Consider the following 21,274-nt stretch of genomic DNA (forward strand, 5'->3'; position numbering starts at 1 on the left):
CACATCTTGATTATCAATAATGTGAGTTGAGCACAGGCAGAATATGTTAAAAAAGCAAATGGGGCTGAAGAAATCACCCGAAATTTCAGATGATTTAACCTTAAAAGACTGGTGATTGAACAAAGCAAGAAAGAATACTCAGAAATATGGATTTGATTTTGTGCAGCTTGAGTGTTGATCTCCATTCTTGCCTCTGACCTTGAACCTGCCCTTTGAACTGAACAAAATGTAGAATGGAGTAGTAGTGAAGGCCCTCAATGACTATAGTACCCCATGCTACTCCTTACAGAGGGGTTTATTTTCTCTGATTCCCAGCACCCTGGTAAATATCAGCAAAAGCAAACTCAGTGTTTCTCACCCTGATTCTTTCATGGTGACCTTTCTTGGTGTCCAGACTAGGCTGTAGTTTGGATGCATTTTGTAGCGTCTCATCCATCTCCTGTAGCCATCTTGACAGCTCCTCATAGCTATCTTCGTAACTGCCCCACTGTTGGAGACTGGAGTCCAGCATGGTCACAGCTTCTTTCATCTGGGCTGTCAGGCTATCAAAGTCTTGTTTCAAGATGTGGAGTTGTTGTTTGACAGATTGTCTTCCCATTGGTGAAGTCTGTGGTATGACTTTCTCTCCTTGCTCACTGGTGGTGTGGAGCTTGGATTCCCCTTCAGGTGTTTTCGACATTAACTCCTGGAAACACCAACAAAGTATGGTTTGCCTTTGTTGACTATTTGTTGACTATGTATTATTACACATCAACCAAGCACTGGATTTCACTATATTTGAGACAGCCTCCATATCAGATATACATTCTGCTTTATTTATATTATTATATCTTTATTTTGGACTTGAGCGTCCATATAATAGTCAAATAAGACAATAGTATGAAAATTCAGTTACAAAATTAAATTATGGTTGAAAAGATAGAAAAATTGATTATATCTACATACATAATCCAATGGGTTTCTTTTTAAACAGACATTTAAACATAGAGTAACTTATTCCAGTGTTTTACCATCTCTGAGTTGAAATACAATGATTTACATACATTCCGTACAATTGCATTGCTACTTTTCAAAAGTCTTTGTCTCAGGCTGTTTATCTGATTTCTCAGAAGAGCATCAAAGTTGCTTATTCTATTAGATACAAACATTAGACTTGCGCTGCTCCGTTTCTCATAACCCAATAACAGTCGTGCAGCATTATTGTAAGCAACTTTCAATTTTCTCAAGACATTTGCATAATAGCTATTCCATATTGGTCCCCCATACAACTGATAACAATACGCTTTAAATAGAATGCATTTAACATGAAAAGTACACATGTGGAATTTTCTCATTAGCATATTCGCTACTACGTAAAAATATCTCGTCTGCCGCTCAATGTCATCATCATCTCTGAAATGGTCAGTTAACACGAACCCTAGATGTTTTTTCTTAACAACAAATTAATACTTTAATACTTTATGACACTAAAAATCAATTTTGCCAAGGAAACAATGACATTACAAAGTCACATTATCAGAATGGCATAGCAGGTACGTACACAAAAACAAAGACAAATAACAGCCAGTGTTCCACATAATTGAACTTTGAACTTTGACCCAGACTGACCTGTATCTTGTGTAGTTTGTCTTGATTTGAGTCTCTGTCCCCTGAGGCATCCAGACAGCCAGCAAGTTTTGTTTCATGTCAGTCAGCCAGTCACTGCAGTCTTGCACAAGATCAGTGAATCTCTGGTGATCAGACACACTCTTGTCAAATCTTTTCACTGCATCCTAAATATCAGACACATGAAAAAAATTGATGTTATAAAACCGTAACACCTCAGAAAAGATAGTTGCTTGTATCACCCTCCCAAAGTTAAAAAACTATTCCAAACAATATCTTCAAGTATACTTATTTAAAGGCACACAATTCTTAGTTTCTTTGTGACACAGATAAATGTGCATATCCTACCTTAGCAATGGATGCAGCATTCTGGTATCTACTTTCAATTTGCTTGGCTTGACTGTTAATGCTGGCATCATCCGGATTGCAGGCTAGGATTTCTTCGCATTCTCCGTCAGTTTCTTGACGTCATCCTGGTGATTTCCAATGTCTAACTGGAGTGACTGTTGTGGAGAAAAGAATAGAACGCTGATTTTCAGGAAATTGTGCAATTGACTTTTATAAAGAAATGCAGAGATGTTTCATTTAATCACAGACACAAGGGTCAGGACCAAATCCTCCATTATCCAAGGACTTCTATTGAGGTAAATTAAGAGGTCTTTGAACTTTGTCTGGTTCTCCTTTGTGTGCTCCATATCATAGACCAGTAGCACGATTCTCAGATCATGCAAAAAAGCAGGTACTGATGGCAAAATCATTGACAAAGCAATAAAGTATGTTCGCAACTAGGACACCTTGATTTATTTCTTAATGCTACTCACAGATTTACTGGTGTAAATAAAAAAAAGCATTTTCATGATTTCTAATGATGCATGATGGCTATCTTTTTTTATTTCACAACACCAATCTTTCCTCAAGCTGACGTGTTGAATTTCTTTTCTTTGCATAAGTCAAATTCAAGTTCATGTATAATATAACATTTTCTTGAATCAAAGAGAACTTTATTGAGTTAGATACGAGAGTGCAATGCACAACACAACTAGGTGTACTGACCTTGTAAGTTTCAAGTTGGCTCTTCTTGTCATTGAGATGTGGCTGAAGTTCAGCTGCACTCTTCAAAGACTCTTCAGTATCCTTCAACCATCTGACAGTCTGTTCATAGCTGTGTTCATAGCTGTTCCATTGATGTATACACTTTTCCAAGACATCTTTGACGTGGTTAATCTGAGAACACAGGCTTTCCCAGTCTCTTTTCAAGCTTTCTATCTCTTCCTTGATGATACCCCTTCCTCTAGTACCTTCTGCAGTCTGCGGCATGATTTTCTCTCCCTGACTGACTGCATTCTCAAGTCTTGCTTGGCCAATTTGCTTGTTGGCCAACAGATCCTACATGAAACAATTTCAAATTTACATTATTCAGAGTCTCATATTCTTTCTTTGATGAATTATAGGATAAGCCAATGGTCAGATTCAAGAGGAATATCACTGAGATTTTCCAAAGTCCACATTTTGAAAGCTGGCAAGTAGAAAATTGGCCGTATACATCGTAAATCTTTTTACTTTGGTTGAAATTTTACTTTGTCTTGTAATGTACATTATTGATTCCTATGCATGTCTGGCACTTTTAACTTGTTTTAATTTATTTGCTCTATCATCTATTGGGCGAGACATCCATTTATGGAGTCACATACTTTCAAATAAAGCAATGAGTAGTAAAGTGCCTTGCTTGCTTGCTGGCTGAACACCATGTCAGAATTATGAGTTCACCTTTCTCTGATAATGGAGTTTGCAACTGTGGCCACATTTTAATCTTGAATTCATTGAACTCATTGCCCTTTGATCCCAAGTCCAACATCCCGTCTATAAGTCCATCATGCTCCTTAATTTTCACCAGGGATGGACTTTTAATTTGACAAATAAAATTGTAAAACAACTCATTTTTGACTAACAATTTATCCATCTAGCACTGAACCATCAAATTTATGCATGTTTTAAGGGTAAAATGCATCTTGAGGACAGATATTCAAACTCTTAAAAGTACTTTTCTGGTCTACTACTTACTGAGGCTCATTTTGAAACTCATGTCAATAAAGTGGTAATCCTCCTAATTTTTTGAAAATTTGTTTTTTTTTTAAATTCAAGTTTTCCCCATAGAGTTAACACTGGGATGGCAGCCATTTTGATTCTCAAACATTGGCAACTTTTAGATGATACAAATGTGTTTCACCTGTACTGTGCGCCCTGATTGCTATTCTTGATTTCAAAAAGTTGTGTTTTCAAGTTTCCTTGGGAAAGTTTTGACAAAAGTTTGTCTGTAGGTGTATACTACCTTAATGAAAAAACTTGTCAATATAGGAAAGTTTACAAGTAAGGCAAATCAAACCCTTCACTCTGTTGCCATTATGATACAAAGGTAGAAATAAAATATTGTAAGAAAATGTTTAAAATCCTGTGTAGAATATAAGTTTGCTGGATATATGAACAATGGACGAAAAAGTTTGGAAAAATGCAGTCTCCCATGATTTTGAACATACAACAAATCAAAATAAATTCAGTTTAAAAGAAGTAAACAATCAACTAGGGTAAAGTTCAAAGCACCAGGTCACCGAAATGACCTTCAGTTTTGACCCAAGGTGTATTTCATATCATTATCAATCTTCAATAAGGTCAGGACAAATCCACTGGGTCAAATTTTGTCTGAATCTTCACCTGAAGATTGTTTTTGAAAACAAAGGAAATCCTTCCAAATCTTAAATTTGTTTGTTTTGGCTGTAATCCAGTAGTCAAAGCAAACAAAGGGTTTGTGTTCTATGCTGACCAGAATTAATGACTTGAGTTCAAAGGTACACAGGCAATAGCTTCTGGCTGAATATATGAGTGCAAAACTTCATTGTAGTTACCATGCTATTTTCAGATTCTTGAACAAACATTCTGTATCTGGTAACTATTGGCAACACAGTGGGCACTGAAACTATATAAATAAACCTGTGAACTGAGATTTTCACTAAAAATTTCCAACATTTGCCTTGGATTATATAGCAGGAATTTCAGGTGCTTTTTCCCTCTGAGTGGACTGAACCATTTTAAGGAGGTAAAGACCTGTATCTACCTGTACACATGTCATTAACACTCACCTTGACTGTAGCAAGTCTGCTCTCCAGTACATTCTTGTCACCAGTTGTGTCGTTACTGGCATCTAACTTCTGTTTGGCAGCTTGCAACCACTTCTCTGCTTCCGTCACAAATTCGCGGTAGCGCTTGTGCTCGACAACATTCTGTTCGAGTCTCCTCAGTACATCCTGGAAGGCAAGGTAGAGAATCCATAACACAACCAACATCCCGCATAGTTGATCCTGCTGTCTTATACTCCTATAAAAGCAATTCTATGACCTAAACTGGTGATCAAAACTTCACAGACTTTGTAGATACTGCAGGCATGTATATATCACCATTCTACCATTGCAAGACATGTACTTCCATGCACCCTATTCACTTCAAGACAGCTGTCCGTGTTTCCCAACTCACAGATTAGATTTGACCTCACATTCACAGTTAGTGGCCAAGACCACGTCTGCCAATGATCTACCACAGATCTACTAGAGGTCAGTGACACAGACTGTGAGATTAAACCATGTGCTTCAAGATTACTAGTTCCAATATAAGTTATGCCATTGTACAACGTGACGACCAGAGCATACGAAAAGTATTCACGATTACCATATTCAAATATCCCCCTCCTCTAAAACACACACCTGTAAAGTTTTATTGTCCCGCTTTCAGCAATTCCTTCTAGCATGGACGAATCAACCAAAAACATTTCTATAATTCAGCACTGCACAAAGTCAGCCTTTCCATCTATATGCCACCTTTTCTCTAAATCTTGCATGAGTTAGATGGTGTATATAACTTTGGATCAATATTATTATTTTGTTGTTATCACGTATAACAAAGGACAGTTGTTTGTCAGGTATCACCAAATATTGGGGCTTGATGTCAAACTATTCTCACTTTGTACATGTGAAATATTGATAAATTGCAAATATAAATTCCCCTAGACTTGAAGCAAATCACTACAGGCATAAAGATTTGTGTTTTTTATTTCCTTGACAAAATAAACGAGCTGTATGAGTAAATTTTGTCATTATAAATACTAACATGTTTTGTATTTAGAAATTGTTTTCCATGAAAAATTCTATGAGCTTACAATCTACAGAGTAAACTCTTATTTGAGCATTCTATTCAAACATGACAAATTGACAAATTGGCAAAATTGTCTGACTTCAGCAAATTTCGGCAATGTAGTAAGTGCTAAGAGTATACTGAATACAATTGAGAGTACGTCAATGCTCATAATTTTTTGCAGTTTTTTTCATCTTTTTCCTAAACTTCACAATATCACACACTGCATATGTCGTGAAAAGCCTAATCTTGGCTTATATCAAACAGACAGCAGTCATGTCACTTTGTCTCAGTCATGACTATAAACAGTTAAAACACAATGTTTTATGTTTGTGGTTTTGTGGTTTGGCAATTTATTGCAGTCAGTGGTTTGTCAAAGAGTTCTAAAATTGTATTCAGGTATGGTGACCAACAAAGGACAATAACTGCCATTTCACCTAGTGTACAAAGACATGACGGAGGCATGACAGACGCATGGAGGCATTTCAGGTGCATGGAGGCATTTCATATGATTGATTGATAATCAATAGTATCTTGCACACAGGCACTGTGCTATGCCACATATCACAAAGTTGTCCAATTGCCAGGATAAACACAATCACTGGATAGAATTGAGAAAAACATCCACTGACTGGCAAAAAAGTCAAGTAATGGTTAACTGAAGTAGACCAAAAACTGACATTTTCCAATTATATAGAAAATTATATTGAATTCCTTATTTAGTTCAAACAACCTGTCATAGATCATTTATTCCAACAAAACAAATTGACTTATATTATTTAGATCAGACAGTTTTCTGTTGATAAGAACAAATTATTGACCTGATAGTCACACTTTATAATCTCTAAGTGCAAAGACATTAAGTGGAAAAAGAAAAGACTAAAAGTAAACATATGAACACAATATTTCAGAAATTCAGAAATTTTTCAGGGATATCTGAAGCCTAACACCACCTTAAGGATAAAAATAGGACAAAATACTGCTCTTATCTCTACTGAAACACGGACCGTGACCAAAACAGCCAATCCTTCATGGTGAAAAACACAGCCATCATGTCAGTTATATGAGAAATAATTCCAATAATTATATGCGTAGAACTATTGGATGATAATAAAGCATTAACCCTTTCACCGCCATGGTTCAGCCCAAACCCACCTGTCAGTGTGGACCTCTTTACAGGAAAGTGGGGGGTGAACAGGTTAAGTATTGGTTGGTACGGCAGATCAACAGGTTTGTGAGATTGCCATCTGAAGTGTTGTGTAACAGAACAAACTTAACTGAGACTGAGAATGGAAACAGACTGTCAACAAACTGACCACAAAGGACAAATATTTGATATTGACATGAGCACGGAATCAAGATTGTTTGATTACAAAGTCACAGGGTGACTTGGGATTTTATAGTAAAACATCATCATGTGAATGACATTGGCCTGGCAAACTTGCAAACTTAAAAGCAGATGGAATGAGATCAAGGCTCCTAAACTTTATGAGGCTGACTTTGACAATGTGCTGAAAGGCTGACTTTGACAATGTGCTGAAAGGCTGACTTTGACAATGTGCTGAGACTTTTATGATATGTGATTTTGAATTGAAGGTCAAGATTTCTTGGCTGGCACAACAACACGGAAAATATGATCATACTGTTTATAACTTCTGTCAAAGATTCTGAAATGTTCATTCTGCCTCTAGAAATCACAAAAATCACGTAAAAATTACATTTTACACAGGAGAGAGAAACAAACATCAAAGGTAGCAATATAGTAAAAAAATATTTGCAAATTTTGGTTATCTTGTAAACATTTGCTTATCTTGTATATCTGTTTAGTAAGGGTCGGGTTGGCTTGTCATGTCAACAATAACACTTTGTCACCATGGAAACCATAGAATTTACTGCAGGACACTTGTGAACAAAATCAGTTATGTCCACTATACTTGAAGAGGTGGTGATTGCAAGGGACAGTAAATGTAATTTGCAACACTACAGAGCCATACTAACACTGTAGTTTCCGACAATTCAGACTACAAATCAAAACTTTCTACTGAATATTGATTGCTGTTACTGATAAAAGAATTGATTTCTTACCTCTGTTTTGATGACTACAGATTCATACTGTGAAGATGTCTTGGCTACGTCACTACCAAAGCTGACTTCTCCTGATGTTGATTGGACAATTTCCTGTGCCTTCTGATTGATGTTATCCAACGCACTTTTATGTGCTGTTATGCTGTCTTTCAGCACCTGTGAATGTTAAAAAATGTAAAATGTTCCACATCACCAAAATCTGTAGTTATTACTACCTAAGACTATTGAAAATGCCATTCCCATTAACCCTGGTGATAATGTCACCGAGATGAACTTGCAGTTTTTACCTAAACCACATCAGCTGGTTATTTGATGCTAGTAATTCATCTTTTCAGATAATGATTTTGCTCCGGTTCAAGACATTAATTCAGAGATAAGATGTGGACTACATGGTGAATGATTTGAGGATGGAATCATGATAGCATTAATGGCTTTGTTCTTTTCTTGCAAAATACAGAAACCTGACTTTTTTTTTAATGCAAACTTTACCTTGTATTTGTCAAGGTGATTCTTTTTCTCTGGCAGTCCAGGTTGAAGTTCAAAAGCTGCCTTGAGTTGATCTTCCACTTCGGCCAGCCATTTCAACAGCTGCTCAAAACTATACTGGAATTTGGTCAACTGTTGCAAAGACGTCTCCTGCTTGGCTTTGCTCTCTCCGATATCAGCCATCAGCTTTTCCCATTCCGCTTTAAATTCCTTCATCTCAACTTTGATGATGTCTCTGCCCTGTGGAGCAGTTCTAGATAGTACCTGTTCACCAGATTCCAGTACTGAGTTCAGTTTGCTTTGCCCATGCTGCTTGGCTGTCAACAACTCCTATTGAAAAAAACACAGCAAAAATCACAAATGATACATTGTTTGACATTTAAAAGTTATGAAGAGTTCTATTCTGTCTTATCTCCTCTAACAACCTCCCTCCCTCTAAAAACACTATTGTATGATATCATTAACCTTTTCAATGCCAGACAACTACTTGTAGGAGCAATGTTTTGCCGTGCCACATCTAGAAAAAACTCTTCTTACACGTCAGGCTTACAAGATATTTCCTCACTACTTGCCAGCTTTCCGTAACATTTTTTGTAAAACAGATAAAAACATTGAAGAGAACATGAAAGTGAAAATTACAACCAAATGTAAAACAAACTTTTGAAATTCTTATCAAAACGATGTTTTATTATTTTATTACAAAATGATATTAATCTCATTCAAATCTTGCATGCTTATACAAAAATCAACAATCCCGCAATTCTCAACATCATCGACAGTAACTTGTAGGGCAAAAAGTTCTAATTATCAATATGATTATTACTTTACTGACATCATGAATGAATGCATCAATATATTTCAGTCATGGTTTCTTACACAGGCTCACATATCTAACACAGAAGTCCCTTCTCACAGTTGACCACAGTGTTGATCTTGCCATTTGCTCTCTTTCCAAAGTATTTATGTCAAAATCAATAGGCCATAAATACTGTTACACGGTCAATTTTGCAAGTGCTTGGTTCAACTGAACGGGAGTATTTACAGAACCCTTCATCAAAAGCAACCGACCCAGAGTAATGTCAACATTTCTTTCATGTTTATATCACTCACAATAAAAGAAATCCTCACTGGTTTCAAGCTACGAGGACCTGAATTTCATTGGGATTCTGTCTTTAACATTTAATTGCTACTTGTTTCTAAGAGGGCGCAATAAGATTTGTTTTGTTGTCACTAGTACTGTTTATGTTTTGCCTATCTAAAATGACATGAAAATACCACACATCTAACACGATGCTGGTAAACAATCACAGTGTCCCCACCAAACAAGAGTGAAATTCCTTTGCTTTATGGTTTACGATTAGCTCGTAGCTTAGGCACAGCACTTATAAGTACCCTGTAAAAATTTCAACTACGATGAAAATAAATATAGCTATAAACATGCCCTGCTGACGACAATATTGATTCCTAGAATAAATAAGTTACTGGTATTGCGCATAGTTTTCTCAGCAGGAGGTTTAAAATCAATTCACCTTGCGAATCACAGATAGGCCTGGGGATATCAACAAGTGGTTCTGGTTGCACAGAAAAGAACTTGGAAAGATCCCAGCAAATGGGGCGAATAGCTCCTCCCAGGTGTTATATTTATTTACTTTATGTAAGTGTTGTGAAGGGAGGTATTTGGCTTTTGGTCATTAATTACTTGGTGACTGCAGTTATTGGATTTCAGTCAGCTGCTTCCAACGGAAGCACTGCATACTCTGATTTTCAGATATTGATTTCAGATATCGAAATTTGCCAGGTAGGTAATCATGGTAAAATTTGCTGAACAAAACTAAAGATTTCATCTTGGAAGAGCTTTCCTATCTTTAGTATCAGGAGAAGAGACACAATAACAAAAAAAATTGACTTGCCTCTAGCTTACGGATGCTATCCTCACTGGTAGATCTGGTGCCTGTAGGTTCTGAACAGCTGGCAAGCTTCTGTTTGGCACTCTGCAGCCAGTCGGAGAACTCCTCCTTGGATTCAACATATACCAGGTGTTCCTGTACATTTTTCTCAGTGTCGGCCACCACATCCTGCAAGTCAGCCGCAGCAGATGAACAACATTTCGTGAATGCCCTAAAAAATCCTAGCCTTTTCCTCAGGGGCTTTTTCTTCTTGGGCATTTCTTGCCGTGGATGGAAAGACTTTTAACTCACCATGGCTAACTCACACAAATGATGTCAAAGGTCACCCTCAAACACTTGACCAACTATTTTTTCTGCGCTTTCAAATCCAATTTGAGGTAATCAATAATAGGACCAAGTTCACTCTCTCTCTATCCACCCAATGGTGGCACTGCTATGCAAATTACCAATTCACATGCAAATTAACCAAGACCGTAATAGCACAAGGAGGGGAACAATTTTCTTACCTTGGCAGTCAATGACACTGTTTGATACCTTCTGGACAAGTCAGATATCTGTTGAGCGACATTTATTTCTCCAACGTTTGTCTCAAGAATATTTTGCGCTTTCTGTGTGACGGCATCGACAATGCTTTGGTGAGCAACTATATCTTGTTGAATTGCCTGAACAAATAATGAAATGATATGATTTAGAATATGTATTAGTATTTGGAAACATTTTGGGTTTACCATTTAAAACTCCGTAAATCTTTGATTTCACATACCTGCACTGTCAATCATTGTCAGAAGAGTAAAGAAACAACAAACAACATTGATATTATCGATATAAATCATCACTCCTTTTGTGAAAAGGCTTCAAATATTTTGGTCTCCTTATCATGAAATAAAGATCTTTTTTCTCTGTCAGGTATTTGAAGAATTCTTACACAAACTATGAAAAGTGGTAATTATCTGAGAGAAATTCTTTCCAGGACATTTCAAGCCCTTGATTTGACATCCTTGGTAACCTCACATACTTAAACTATTTAAACAACAATTCTATTATTTGACACACAATAGATCATGTTGTGCGGATGGATGACAATGCAGTACTTTGTTTGTTTTTCAATTTCTTCAAACATTTATTGTGTTTGAACAATTGTCACACATAACTTCATCGGCAATAACTGTCATATATGTCAGAGCATCTTTCAGCATAAACCAATAGGATCATATTTGATAGACCAGTGCTATAATAGTAGAGTCACATGTGCTTTATCCTGATTATCTCCATTCCCTGTCCTAGAGCCTGGCTGTTACATATGGTACCACTGGAAACCCATTCACGGTGGAATATGAATGTGGAATCAGTAGAGTTTCTAGCACTTCTCAAACTTGAGGAGTTTGGACTAAATATGACACTCTACTGTATATTCCAGACCTTACGAACTTTGTTACTCAGATTAATGATTTTTGAAATGATTCTGGGATTTATAAAACAATGATGTTATACTCCTCTTTTGAATAAAACTCAACGTCCTGAAGCTACTGTAACAACTAACAAGAGACCTAGCGGCCGATATAGCTCCGCTGTGTTTATGTAGAGAATAACTATTTTGACACATGTTGATGAAGAAGGTGGAAATCTTTGATAGCTCAATGCAGTGGCCAGAAAAAAGTGGCTAAAATAGCTGCAAAAATACACAATTGAAGATTTCATCATACTTTGAATATATCACATCGGATCATCCCTAAGAACATGTCAACCAAAGCTATCTGATGAGTAGTTTTTTGAGAATAAATTTTTCTGACCAAAAATGGCAACAATTGCCCCCCCCCCCCAAAAAAATGCAGATTTCATCATAATTTCAAAAGATCAAATTTAGTTCATCTATAGAAACCTGTATACCAAATTTCAAAGCTGTTAGACCAGTACTTTTTGAGAAATATATGTTTTGACCAAAAATGGCTAAAATTGCCCAAAAAATTCAAAATTGCAGATTTCATCATAATTTCAATAAATATCATTTAGTTCATCTATAGAAACCTGTATGCCAAATTTCAATGCTATCAGATGAGTATTTTTTGAGAAACATATTTTTTGTTCTAAAATGGCTAAAGTTGCCCCCAAAATACAAAATTACAGATTTCATCAGAAATTCAATATATATTACTTAGCTCATCTGTAGGAACCTGTATACCAAATTTCAAAGCTTTCAGACCAATACTTTTTGAGAAACACATTTTTGACCAAAAATGGCAAAAATTGCCCAAAATTACAAAATTGCAGATTTCATCATAATTTCAATAAATATCATTAAGGTGATCTGTAGGAACCTGTATACAAAATTGCAAAGCTATCAGATGAGTAGTTTTGGAAATACACATTTTTTGACCAAAAATGGCAAAAATTGCCCCAAAAATACAAAATTACAGATTTCATCAGAAATTCAATATATATTACTTAGTTTATCTATAGAAACCTGTATACCGGACTTCAAAACTATCAGATCAGTACGTTTTGAGAAATACATTTTTTGACCAAAAATGGCAAAAATTGCCTTAAAAATGCAAATTTGCATATTTCTGCATAATTTGAACAAATCTGAAATAGATCATCCCTAGGGACATATGTACCAAATATCAAAGCTATCTGACTCGTAGTTTTGAAGAAGAAGATTTTTAAAGATTTTTTTTACAAAAATGACAAAAATTGCCTTAAAAATACAAATATGCAAATTTCACCACGATTTGAACAAATCTGACTGAAGTCACCCTAAGTAAACTGCATATCAAATTTCAAAGCAATCGGACAAGCGGTTTCAGAGAAGAAGATTTTTTTACCAAAAACACCACAAAATGCCCCAAAAATACAAATATGCAAATTTCACCACGATTTGAACAAACTTAAGTGAGGTCACCCCAAGTGAAGTGCATATAAAATTTCAAAGCAATTGGACTTGCAGTTTCAGAGGAGAAGGCAATTGTTGACGGACGACGGACGGACGACGACGACGACGACGGACGACGACGGACGACGACGGAAAATCAACCTATTTGATAAGCTCCGCGTCGCTGACAGCGGAGCTAACAAAATTTGAATTGCATGTGAAGTCAAGGAAACTTAGTCCATTATGGTTTATGATGGTCTCAGTCTATTAAAATTTATGATGGTAATTACATCTGAAAGACCACTGCATTACAAACTGATAGAAAACGTTCTAACCATTTCACAAGGGAGAAGATTAATTTATTACCTGAACTTGAGAAATTGGCAGTAAATTTACACAAATTTAACTTCACAAAAGGAGCTCATGCCTCATAAATGCATTGCATAGTTTTCAATCCTTGAGATCATGGACATATCACAGTATTGATCTGTGATAAAACCAAACTGTGCCCTCAACATGAACGGTGAGCTTCAATAAGTTTCTTACTTTTGAAATCTCATAATCAGGATACAAAAATGATGCATCACATTTTTTTTCTGTCCAATAATAAATGTACACAAACTGATCTGGTCATTATTTGCATTTCATGCTATTTTTCAAGTTATATCTCAAGTGCAACTTAAAAAAGAAAGTCTACAATTAATTTACTGACTTCAACACATGATAAACTTTTTGAATCAACATCTGCAAATCACTCAAATCCCAATACTTTACATTGCTGTATCTTCACTAACCTTATACTTCTCCAGATGTTCTTTCTTCCCATTAAGATCCGGATAAAGTTTTGAGATGGCATCTGGTGTTAATTCATTTTCAGTTTCTGCCAGCCACTTCAAAATCTGTTCATAATTGTCCTCATAGCTGTTCCACTGAACCAACGATGTTTCCAAGTTTCCTTTGGCCTCACTAAGGTCACTTAAGAATTTCTCCCATTTTTCCTTGGCTTCCTGTAGTTGCTGCTTGGCATGATCCCTTCCAGCTGGTGCTGTGTGTGGAAGTATCTTGTGGACAGTGTCCACTGTCTGGTTGAGTAGTACCTGTCCCTGAGGTCGGCTGGATTGAAGTTCCTGTTGTACAAGAAAGATCAAAACATTAGTTGGGCTAGGTTTTATTCAATACCATACTAAGAGTGAATTTGCCGATTCAATTCTTACGAATTTTTATTCTTTTTATTATTAAATTTCACTTGGATACAGGATACAGGATTTTTGAAATCATGAATTCTCTGGGAAAAGTGTAAGATAGAGCAAGAGAATCTTTGAACCGTTCTTTTTGAGAATGGGGATTTGGCCGAGTGGTTCTCTCTGTTGCTTCTCTGCTAGGTGACTGGCTGCCATATGTTGTGAGTTCAAACCCAATTGAAAACACCGTATATTTCACCCTTTGCTGGAGTGAATGACAACTTTTTTTCCTTTATTACAACCACAAAAATGCACTCAACGTAGTATTTCCATATGCTTTTCAGAGAAACTTACATTTTGATATACATTTTAAAAAAACAGTGCCCAGGAACTGGTTACATCACAATAGGTGAACATATGTAATAGAATCTCCATTTTACAACAGAAAAATGGAGAAATTTGGCATCATCAATGTTAAATAAAAGCTGTCTCTGTTTTCCTTATTTATTTCAGCAGGGCATGTCTGGTTATCTTACCTTAATAGTCTCTATTTTCTTTTCCAGGTCAGCTCTGTCACCTGACACAGTGGAGCAACTCTGCAACGTCTGTTCAGCGTCATCTAACCAGTTATTGAACTCATTGACAGCGTCAATGAATTGTTGATGATCAGCGATGTGACTGTCTATTCTCTTCAATGCATCCTGTGAAAATAACAAGGATTTATTGAATTAATTTTATTTTAGTGAGCATCGAGTGGTTTGGAGTTGGTAGGTTCCACAGCAATACCAGGAGTAGTATATTTCAAATTTGATTGGCGTTACAATTAAGTCCAAACTGTTGCCTGTTTCAAATACACCTTTCCGCTATTTTGATTACTTGAAAGTCTGAGCCCTTATTTACAGAAATAACTCATGCGACAATACTAAATTTGAGTTTTAAAAGTTTCGTTAACTACTTTGATATGTTACCCATTTGAAAATGGTAAAATGATTTCAACATTTTGATGTGCTGTTGTTTTTAATAGGGTACAGAGATTAATGTTTGATGACTTAGCTCTTTCTACACACACTAGTGACAAGAAAATATCTTGTTTGTATCCGGTGATGTTTACTTCTTGGAAAATTGAAAAAGCAACACAATCGCTTGTACATCCATGTGCCACAACTGAACAACAAAATCTCTTAAAGGCAGGGGGAGCCTATAAATACCCCCTATCTCCCTGGGGATTCATAATCCAACATGAGTGGCACATGGTAACAACGTCAACGAATGCTCCCGAAAATCTGGATCTTTCAACAACCATGGTGTAAATTAAAGCACTCTTCCAACATATTACGTTTTGTGAATACTTGTGGCATCACCTTGTTGGCGAAATTCTCTCATTTTTTCCATTTTAAGTTGATTTTTATGCCAAAACTGCTTCTATGCTGTGTTCGAAGCGTCCAACGAACAATAGATGAAAGCATTCAAACAGCTGCCAATCACGAGGGGACGCGCAAAGGTGCAAACGATCAAACATTTGTTGTGTACATCGGATCGATTACGATGTCAGCAATGAATAAACGATTCTAACTGAACGAAAAAACTTGACCAACGGTTACTGAACACGCGCCTCAATGGATTCAGACACAAGCGGACTACTTCATGGTTTCAAGCAGATTGCCTCTCCCTTTTTGTTCGTTGATATGTGTACCTGTAGGCCTATGAATGGGTGATGTGTGTGTTGACCTGCAGTACGATATTTTACGATAGATCGCCTTTGGAAGTATGTTGTGGCATAGCCCTGCGTACGATGACGTGTATTCCCGGCGTTATACGGCCTCCCACCACAGCTCTGCTGATTACCATGGACAAAACCGGCAACAGGCGGATCCCATTTGGACGGAGCACGAAAAACTACTTTCTAACTGTTTTCCGCCGAAATCAACTCGATTCCGATCTACATGTATACAGCCTACCCAAACCACTCATACGCTCACAGACTGCGGAAAAAAAAATGCTCTCGTGACATCCAAAACCGTTGTTTGCTCACGATGCACGGTCAATGGCTCATGCAGTGGACGGGCATTGGATACGTTCATGCCACGATTACATGTATACAGGTGCCCATGAGCTTCATTATTTCCTGTCGGGTCGGGGCGATGAAACTAAATCGTGTAAATTCATCTCTGTTGGATTTGACCAAAAAGAGACACTTGACATAGATTATAGCATCAAATGTTGACCGTTCAGACTGAAACATGATAAAAGATCTGAAGATCGCCGTGATCGGCGATGTCGTTCTTCTCTATACGTTTTTCTGAGCTAGTTTTTTACTAAATTGTTCGAGTATTAGCTGACGTTTTTTTTGAAAACTTAATCAACTTTTCTTTCCCAACCACGGCACAACATTACTTTTTTACTTTCATGGTAACCTAGGATGAATTAAATCGCAGATTAATAGACTCTTATGTTCTTCCTCGATTGTCTGCGACTGATTTTGCTATCTCCATATCGATATTGCGTTCGCACTCGGGTGTCTTGAAACTTACGTCATTCACTGAAATAGTTTTCGGACAAACTCAAGAAATTCGACAACTACTAACGAATAGTCGGCAAAATTTACAGAGACAAGCAATAATAATTATGGTCATTTTACCGTCTTTTTTACCATTTTTGCCGTCTTTAGATAAGCGGACTCGTTTGACGGAAGCAGTATATAACGATCTGAGTTCCCATATTTTACCCTACCGTGTGAGTGTAGTATTCGAATGAGTGGGATCATAATCTTACGCTGTTCCGAGTGGTCTGGAGATTTTTTATAATATACAATAAATTGACCTTATCAAAATTATTGTTTTACATTGCTTGGATATTGATACTTTTTCCGTACGTTTTGACTGTTGATTTGAAGTCTTTTGATTCTCCATTGGCAGCAGCACATGTACGGTTACAACCGCCATGTGATGACCAGAGTGTAATTGTAAAGTTGTCGGGAAGTTGTTCAGAAGAAAAATCATTTTAGAGGCTTCAGTTCGGGATTTTTCAAGATAAACAAATCATTATACATTTCCTACGTCTTTGAAACGGGGATTACGGTAATGTGATGAATGTGATGAAAATTTTGTGAACGTCTTTGCAATGTGTTCCCACGATGAGTGTGAACTGATTCTTTGTTAGTAAAAATCGTCAGAAATGGTCCAGTGACCGTGATAAAATAAACACAGATGCAAAACCATTGCGAGGAAGATAGTAAGAAATTCACATTGCAATATTTGCTGTCGTATTTCTCAGCAGGAATAATCAATTTTTACACGTTGTGTATAAGATCAGCAAGCAGGTGTTCGGCGGTCAATTGCTTCTATCATAATGATCTTGATCGCAGCTATTTGGCGAGAAGACAGCGGGTACTTATAATCTCGCAAAATTATTGATATCATGTCTTTGTGTTGAAAATTTTCGATCGGAGGCAGCTCAAATCAACAGCCGTGATATATTCGGAATCGTGTTCTCACTGGACACCGAACTACCTGCTATCAACAGTACGTTATGTACCATCGGCGGTAACACATTGGTCGTAATCTTGTCTAATTCTGCCCCGCCTTTTGCACCGTCCTGAAATTTCAAAGCTAGATTTTTTCACCCTGACATATAATACAGCGACCTTGCACACTAATGATCATTCCACTGTTTCTGTTGGGGTTTGTTGGTTTTTTAATTTGCTCCGTGGCCCCGGTAAGATTTTTTCAATACGATACAAAGTTTGAAATTTTTTCAAGATAAATTTTATTGAATTTCCCAGTTTGTGGGGTAAAGCTTTCTGGAGTGAAAGTTTGAGTTGACGCTGATAGAGTAGACGTCGAGCCCGGCACAGTTGACTGGGACTGGGTCGGTTTGGGGTCGTTTAGTCCAGAAACCTGCAGCAGAGTTCTGTATGATCACCGTTCGGCATATGGGTGATTTTTTGGTCAAAGTAATGCAGTAACAATGTACGCCAGATTTTTTGTGTTGTTTTTGTCACAACTGTCATGTGCGTATACGGACGGTTTTCGATTAAAAACGGTAGTAATATCCAGTGCTCGTAAATGCGTGCAAAATTTATTCAGTGACTGTTTACGCAGCAGTCGTACATACGACTAGGATTTACCACTACGTAACAACTGTAAACACCGCATCAATAGTCCATACGAAAATTTTGTGCTGAATCGAGGGAGATAACAATTGCGGTAGAAAAGGTCAGTCCATCATCCGTCAAAGTTGTTGATCGAAAAATCTTCACTGAGCGCCAACTACATGAGTGGCTGTTATAGTTGTACACGTAGTTCTGTGGGCTTTCCGCTGTCACTTACTACGAGCTATGTTCAAAGTGCGTCAAGCTACGAATATTTTCATGTACTGAGTTACAGACATCGGTGAAGTACCGGGTACCTCGATTTTGTTCAAAACCACTGCCTGTTTGTTCCTCGTGTTGTTTTTTGTGTCCCTAACGTCGACTGGCTCTATGTGCGTACAAACATAGCAGTCGGGATTAAGATTTCCTGGATAAATAGATTTATTCCGCCTCTGACGCAAAGATACACACTGTTTTACATGTGCCACTCCTAGGCCCTGGGATCGATTTCCATACCTTTAACTATCAGGAAAAGTAAACACACATTTTCCCAGTCTCTGCAACATATTGAGGAGTGTCCACTTCACTGACCTGTGAGTTGATTTTGAGTCCTTCATATCTGGAGAGAAGATGAGATGCTTGGGAACCCACAGCGATGTCAGAGGCATTGGCTTGCACTATCTGCTGGGCTTCCTGGCTAATACTCTCAAGTTTTGGTTCATGGTTTCTGATGTCCTGGTCCAAGGCCTGAAAAGGTGTGTCATAGAAAAAGGAAGCTTTAAAGAAAATATTTATCTTTAAAAACAGCTACATTACACACATATTTTCATTATATGAAATCCTAAGACACAGGTGGTGCTATCTGTATATCAAGGACAAAAGAAATTCATCAACATTTTTTAAATACACGTAAGTCAACTTTCTTTTTGCAAATCAGAAAATGCACATGGGTATGACTATGATTATTAACTCAACTCTATGTGTGGCAACAAAGTTTCAAATGATGAAGATCAACCGTCAGAAAAAACTGTTGAAGTATCAAACCATCCTGACTTCAAAATGTCATTGAAGAATGATAATACTGTCAATGCATCACAGATGAATGAATGTCACTTGAGATAGTTGAAATCAGAACTTACCTTGTATCTTTCTAACTGAGACTTTTTCTCACCAAGGCCAGGTTGCAGCTCCGAGGCAGACCTCAAAGTCTCTTCCACCTCTCGGACCCATTTAGCAAGCTGATCATACCTATCTTCAAAGGAATTCCATCGTTCCAGAGAAGAGTCCAGGTTGCCTCTAGTCTCTTGCATCTGAGCTATCAGGTCAGCCCATTCTTTCTGCAGAGAGTCAATCTCATTTCTGATCTGATCTTGACCTCCTGGTGCAGTGTGTGGCATGACATCACTGGCACATTCAGTCAGGTTGTTAAGTTTGCTCTGACCCTGGTGGCGCTTTGATAACAACTCCTGTGAAGCACAAGAATGGCAACAAATATATCAGAAGTCTATTAAAAGAGTAAAAATAAAAAACATAAAATTTCTCAGTAATCTCAACTTTTGTTTTTTGAAGGTCTCATATTTTTCTTATTGATGTGAATTCAAAGTAAAAATATGGCTTTGTTTTTGTTTTGGAAAAGAGAAATTAAAATTAGTACATGCCTTGTTTTCCTTATTTTGAAGTGAAATTGACAATATTTAAAGAAGCTTGCAGTTTTTAATTTATTCATTTAGCAGTCTTCCTTTGATGTATCTGACAACTTCATTCTCCTGTAAAACAACACAAATAAAATGCACTGCAGTGATAGCTACTATACCTGTACTTTCAGCAGTTTGGTTTCCATGACAATCTTATCGCCAGATAGTCCGGCACAGCTGCTAAATCTGTCTTTTGTTAGTTTCAAATACTCAGTAAAGTCTTGTAATGCAGAGTTATACACATCGTGCTCTTGTACATATTGCTCTTGTAGCTTGAGTCTTTCTTTGGTTTTAGTGGCCACATTCTGGTATCGATTTTCAACTTGGGATGCCTGTCGACCTATTGCAGCATCTCCTGGCCCACTCTGCAAGATTTCCTGGGCTTTGGATATGAATGTGTCTACGACTGGCTTGTCAGCTACAATGTCCTGATGCAGGGACTGAAATCGATATGTAAGGATAGATTATGTATTAGTTCTTAAAGTTAAATGTAGCAACGTCCTTTCGAAGTATTGTCTTCCATTCATCCAGTAATAAAACGTATGAAATCTGTGTCAACTGTATGGGTGGTTTATCATCAAATTACACTATTATCATCATGCGACTCACATCCAGTAACACGTTAGCAAAACATATGAGATGTTGTTGACAAGTTGATCCTTTTTTGTGGCTGTTTCATGGATTCTCAGTCTGCAAACACGAGTTTTGAAATGAATTCCCATCAAACCTAAACCTTTACCTTTAGTTTTTCAAGCTGTAGTTTCTTCCCGTGAAGGTCATCTTTCAAGTCCTTATCACTGTTCAGTTGCTTTTCCATGTCATCAAGCCACTCACAGATCTGTCTGTAGCTGTCTTCATAGGTACCCCACTGCTGTAAGCTGGCTTCTAGTCTTCCTTTTGATTCATGCATACTGGACATCAAACTCTCCCACTCTTCTTTCGTGGTCTTCAGATCATCTTTGATGATGTCTCTACCGTCTTGAGACGTATGCGGCAAGACTTTGTGAACCTTACTGACGATGTCATTTAGTTTGGATTGTCCCTCATCCTTCAGGTCCAGCAGCTCCTGAAATGGAGATGCAGCATTGAACTTTTAAACACACTCACAAATATCTTGCAACTGACTTTCAATTATGTGTGGAAAAACTGTGAGAATACTGATAAACTTCTCTACATAC

At 37.2% G+C, this 21,274-nt stretch overlaps 1 protein-coding gene across 2 annotated transcripts in view; it reads right to left on the minus strand.

Annotated features, from left to right (window-relative positions):
* Positions 1-363: 363 nt before the first annotated feature.
* The window catches only part of LOC139150373 (nesprin-1-like), a 28,897-nt gene continuing 7,986 nt past the window's right edge, over positions 364-21,274 (minus strand). For both annotated transcript variants that reach the window (XM_070722710.1, XM_070722709.1), the window contains 15 exons: positions 20,836-21,162; positions 20,216-20,536; positions 19,542-19,868; positions 18,994-19,149; positions 14,849-15,013; positions 13,926-14,258; positions 10,769-10,924; positions 10,266-10,430; positions 8,359-8,685; positions 7,870-8,025; positions 4,740-4,904; positions 2,659-2,991; positions 1,954-2,108; positions 1,609-1,772; positions 364-685 (listed from right to left, as the gene is read on the minus strand). In XM_070722710.1, coding sequence (XP_070578811.1) covers positions 2,037-2,108; positions 2,659-2,991; positions 4,740-4,904; positions 7,870-8,025; positions 8,359-8,685; positions 10,266-10,430; positions 10,769-10,924; positions 13,926-14,258; positions 14,849-15,013; positions 18,994-19,149; positions 19,542-19,868; positions 20,216-20,536; positions 20,836-21,162 — 3,003 coding nt within the window. In that variant the 3' untranslated portion in view covers positions 364-685; positions 1,609-1,772; positions 1,954-2,036. The remainder of the gene's footprint in view (positions 686-1,608; positions 1,773-1,953; positions 2,109-2,658; positions 2,992-4,739; positions 4,905-7,869; positions 8,026-8,358; positions 8,686-10,265; positions 10,431-10,768; positions 10,925-13,925; positions 14,259-14,848; positions 15,014-18,993; positions 19,150-19,541; positions 19,869-20,215; positions 20,537-20,835; positions 21,163-21,274) is intronic.

The sequence above is a fragment of the Ptychodera flava genome, chromosome 14 (assembly GCF_041260155.1).
Source record: "Ptychodera flava strain L36383 chromosome 14, AS_Pfla_20210202, whole genome shotgun sequence".
Lineage (NCBI taxonomy): Eukaryota > Metazoa > Hemichordata > Enteropneusta > Ptychoderidae > Ptychodera > Ptychodera flava.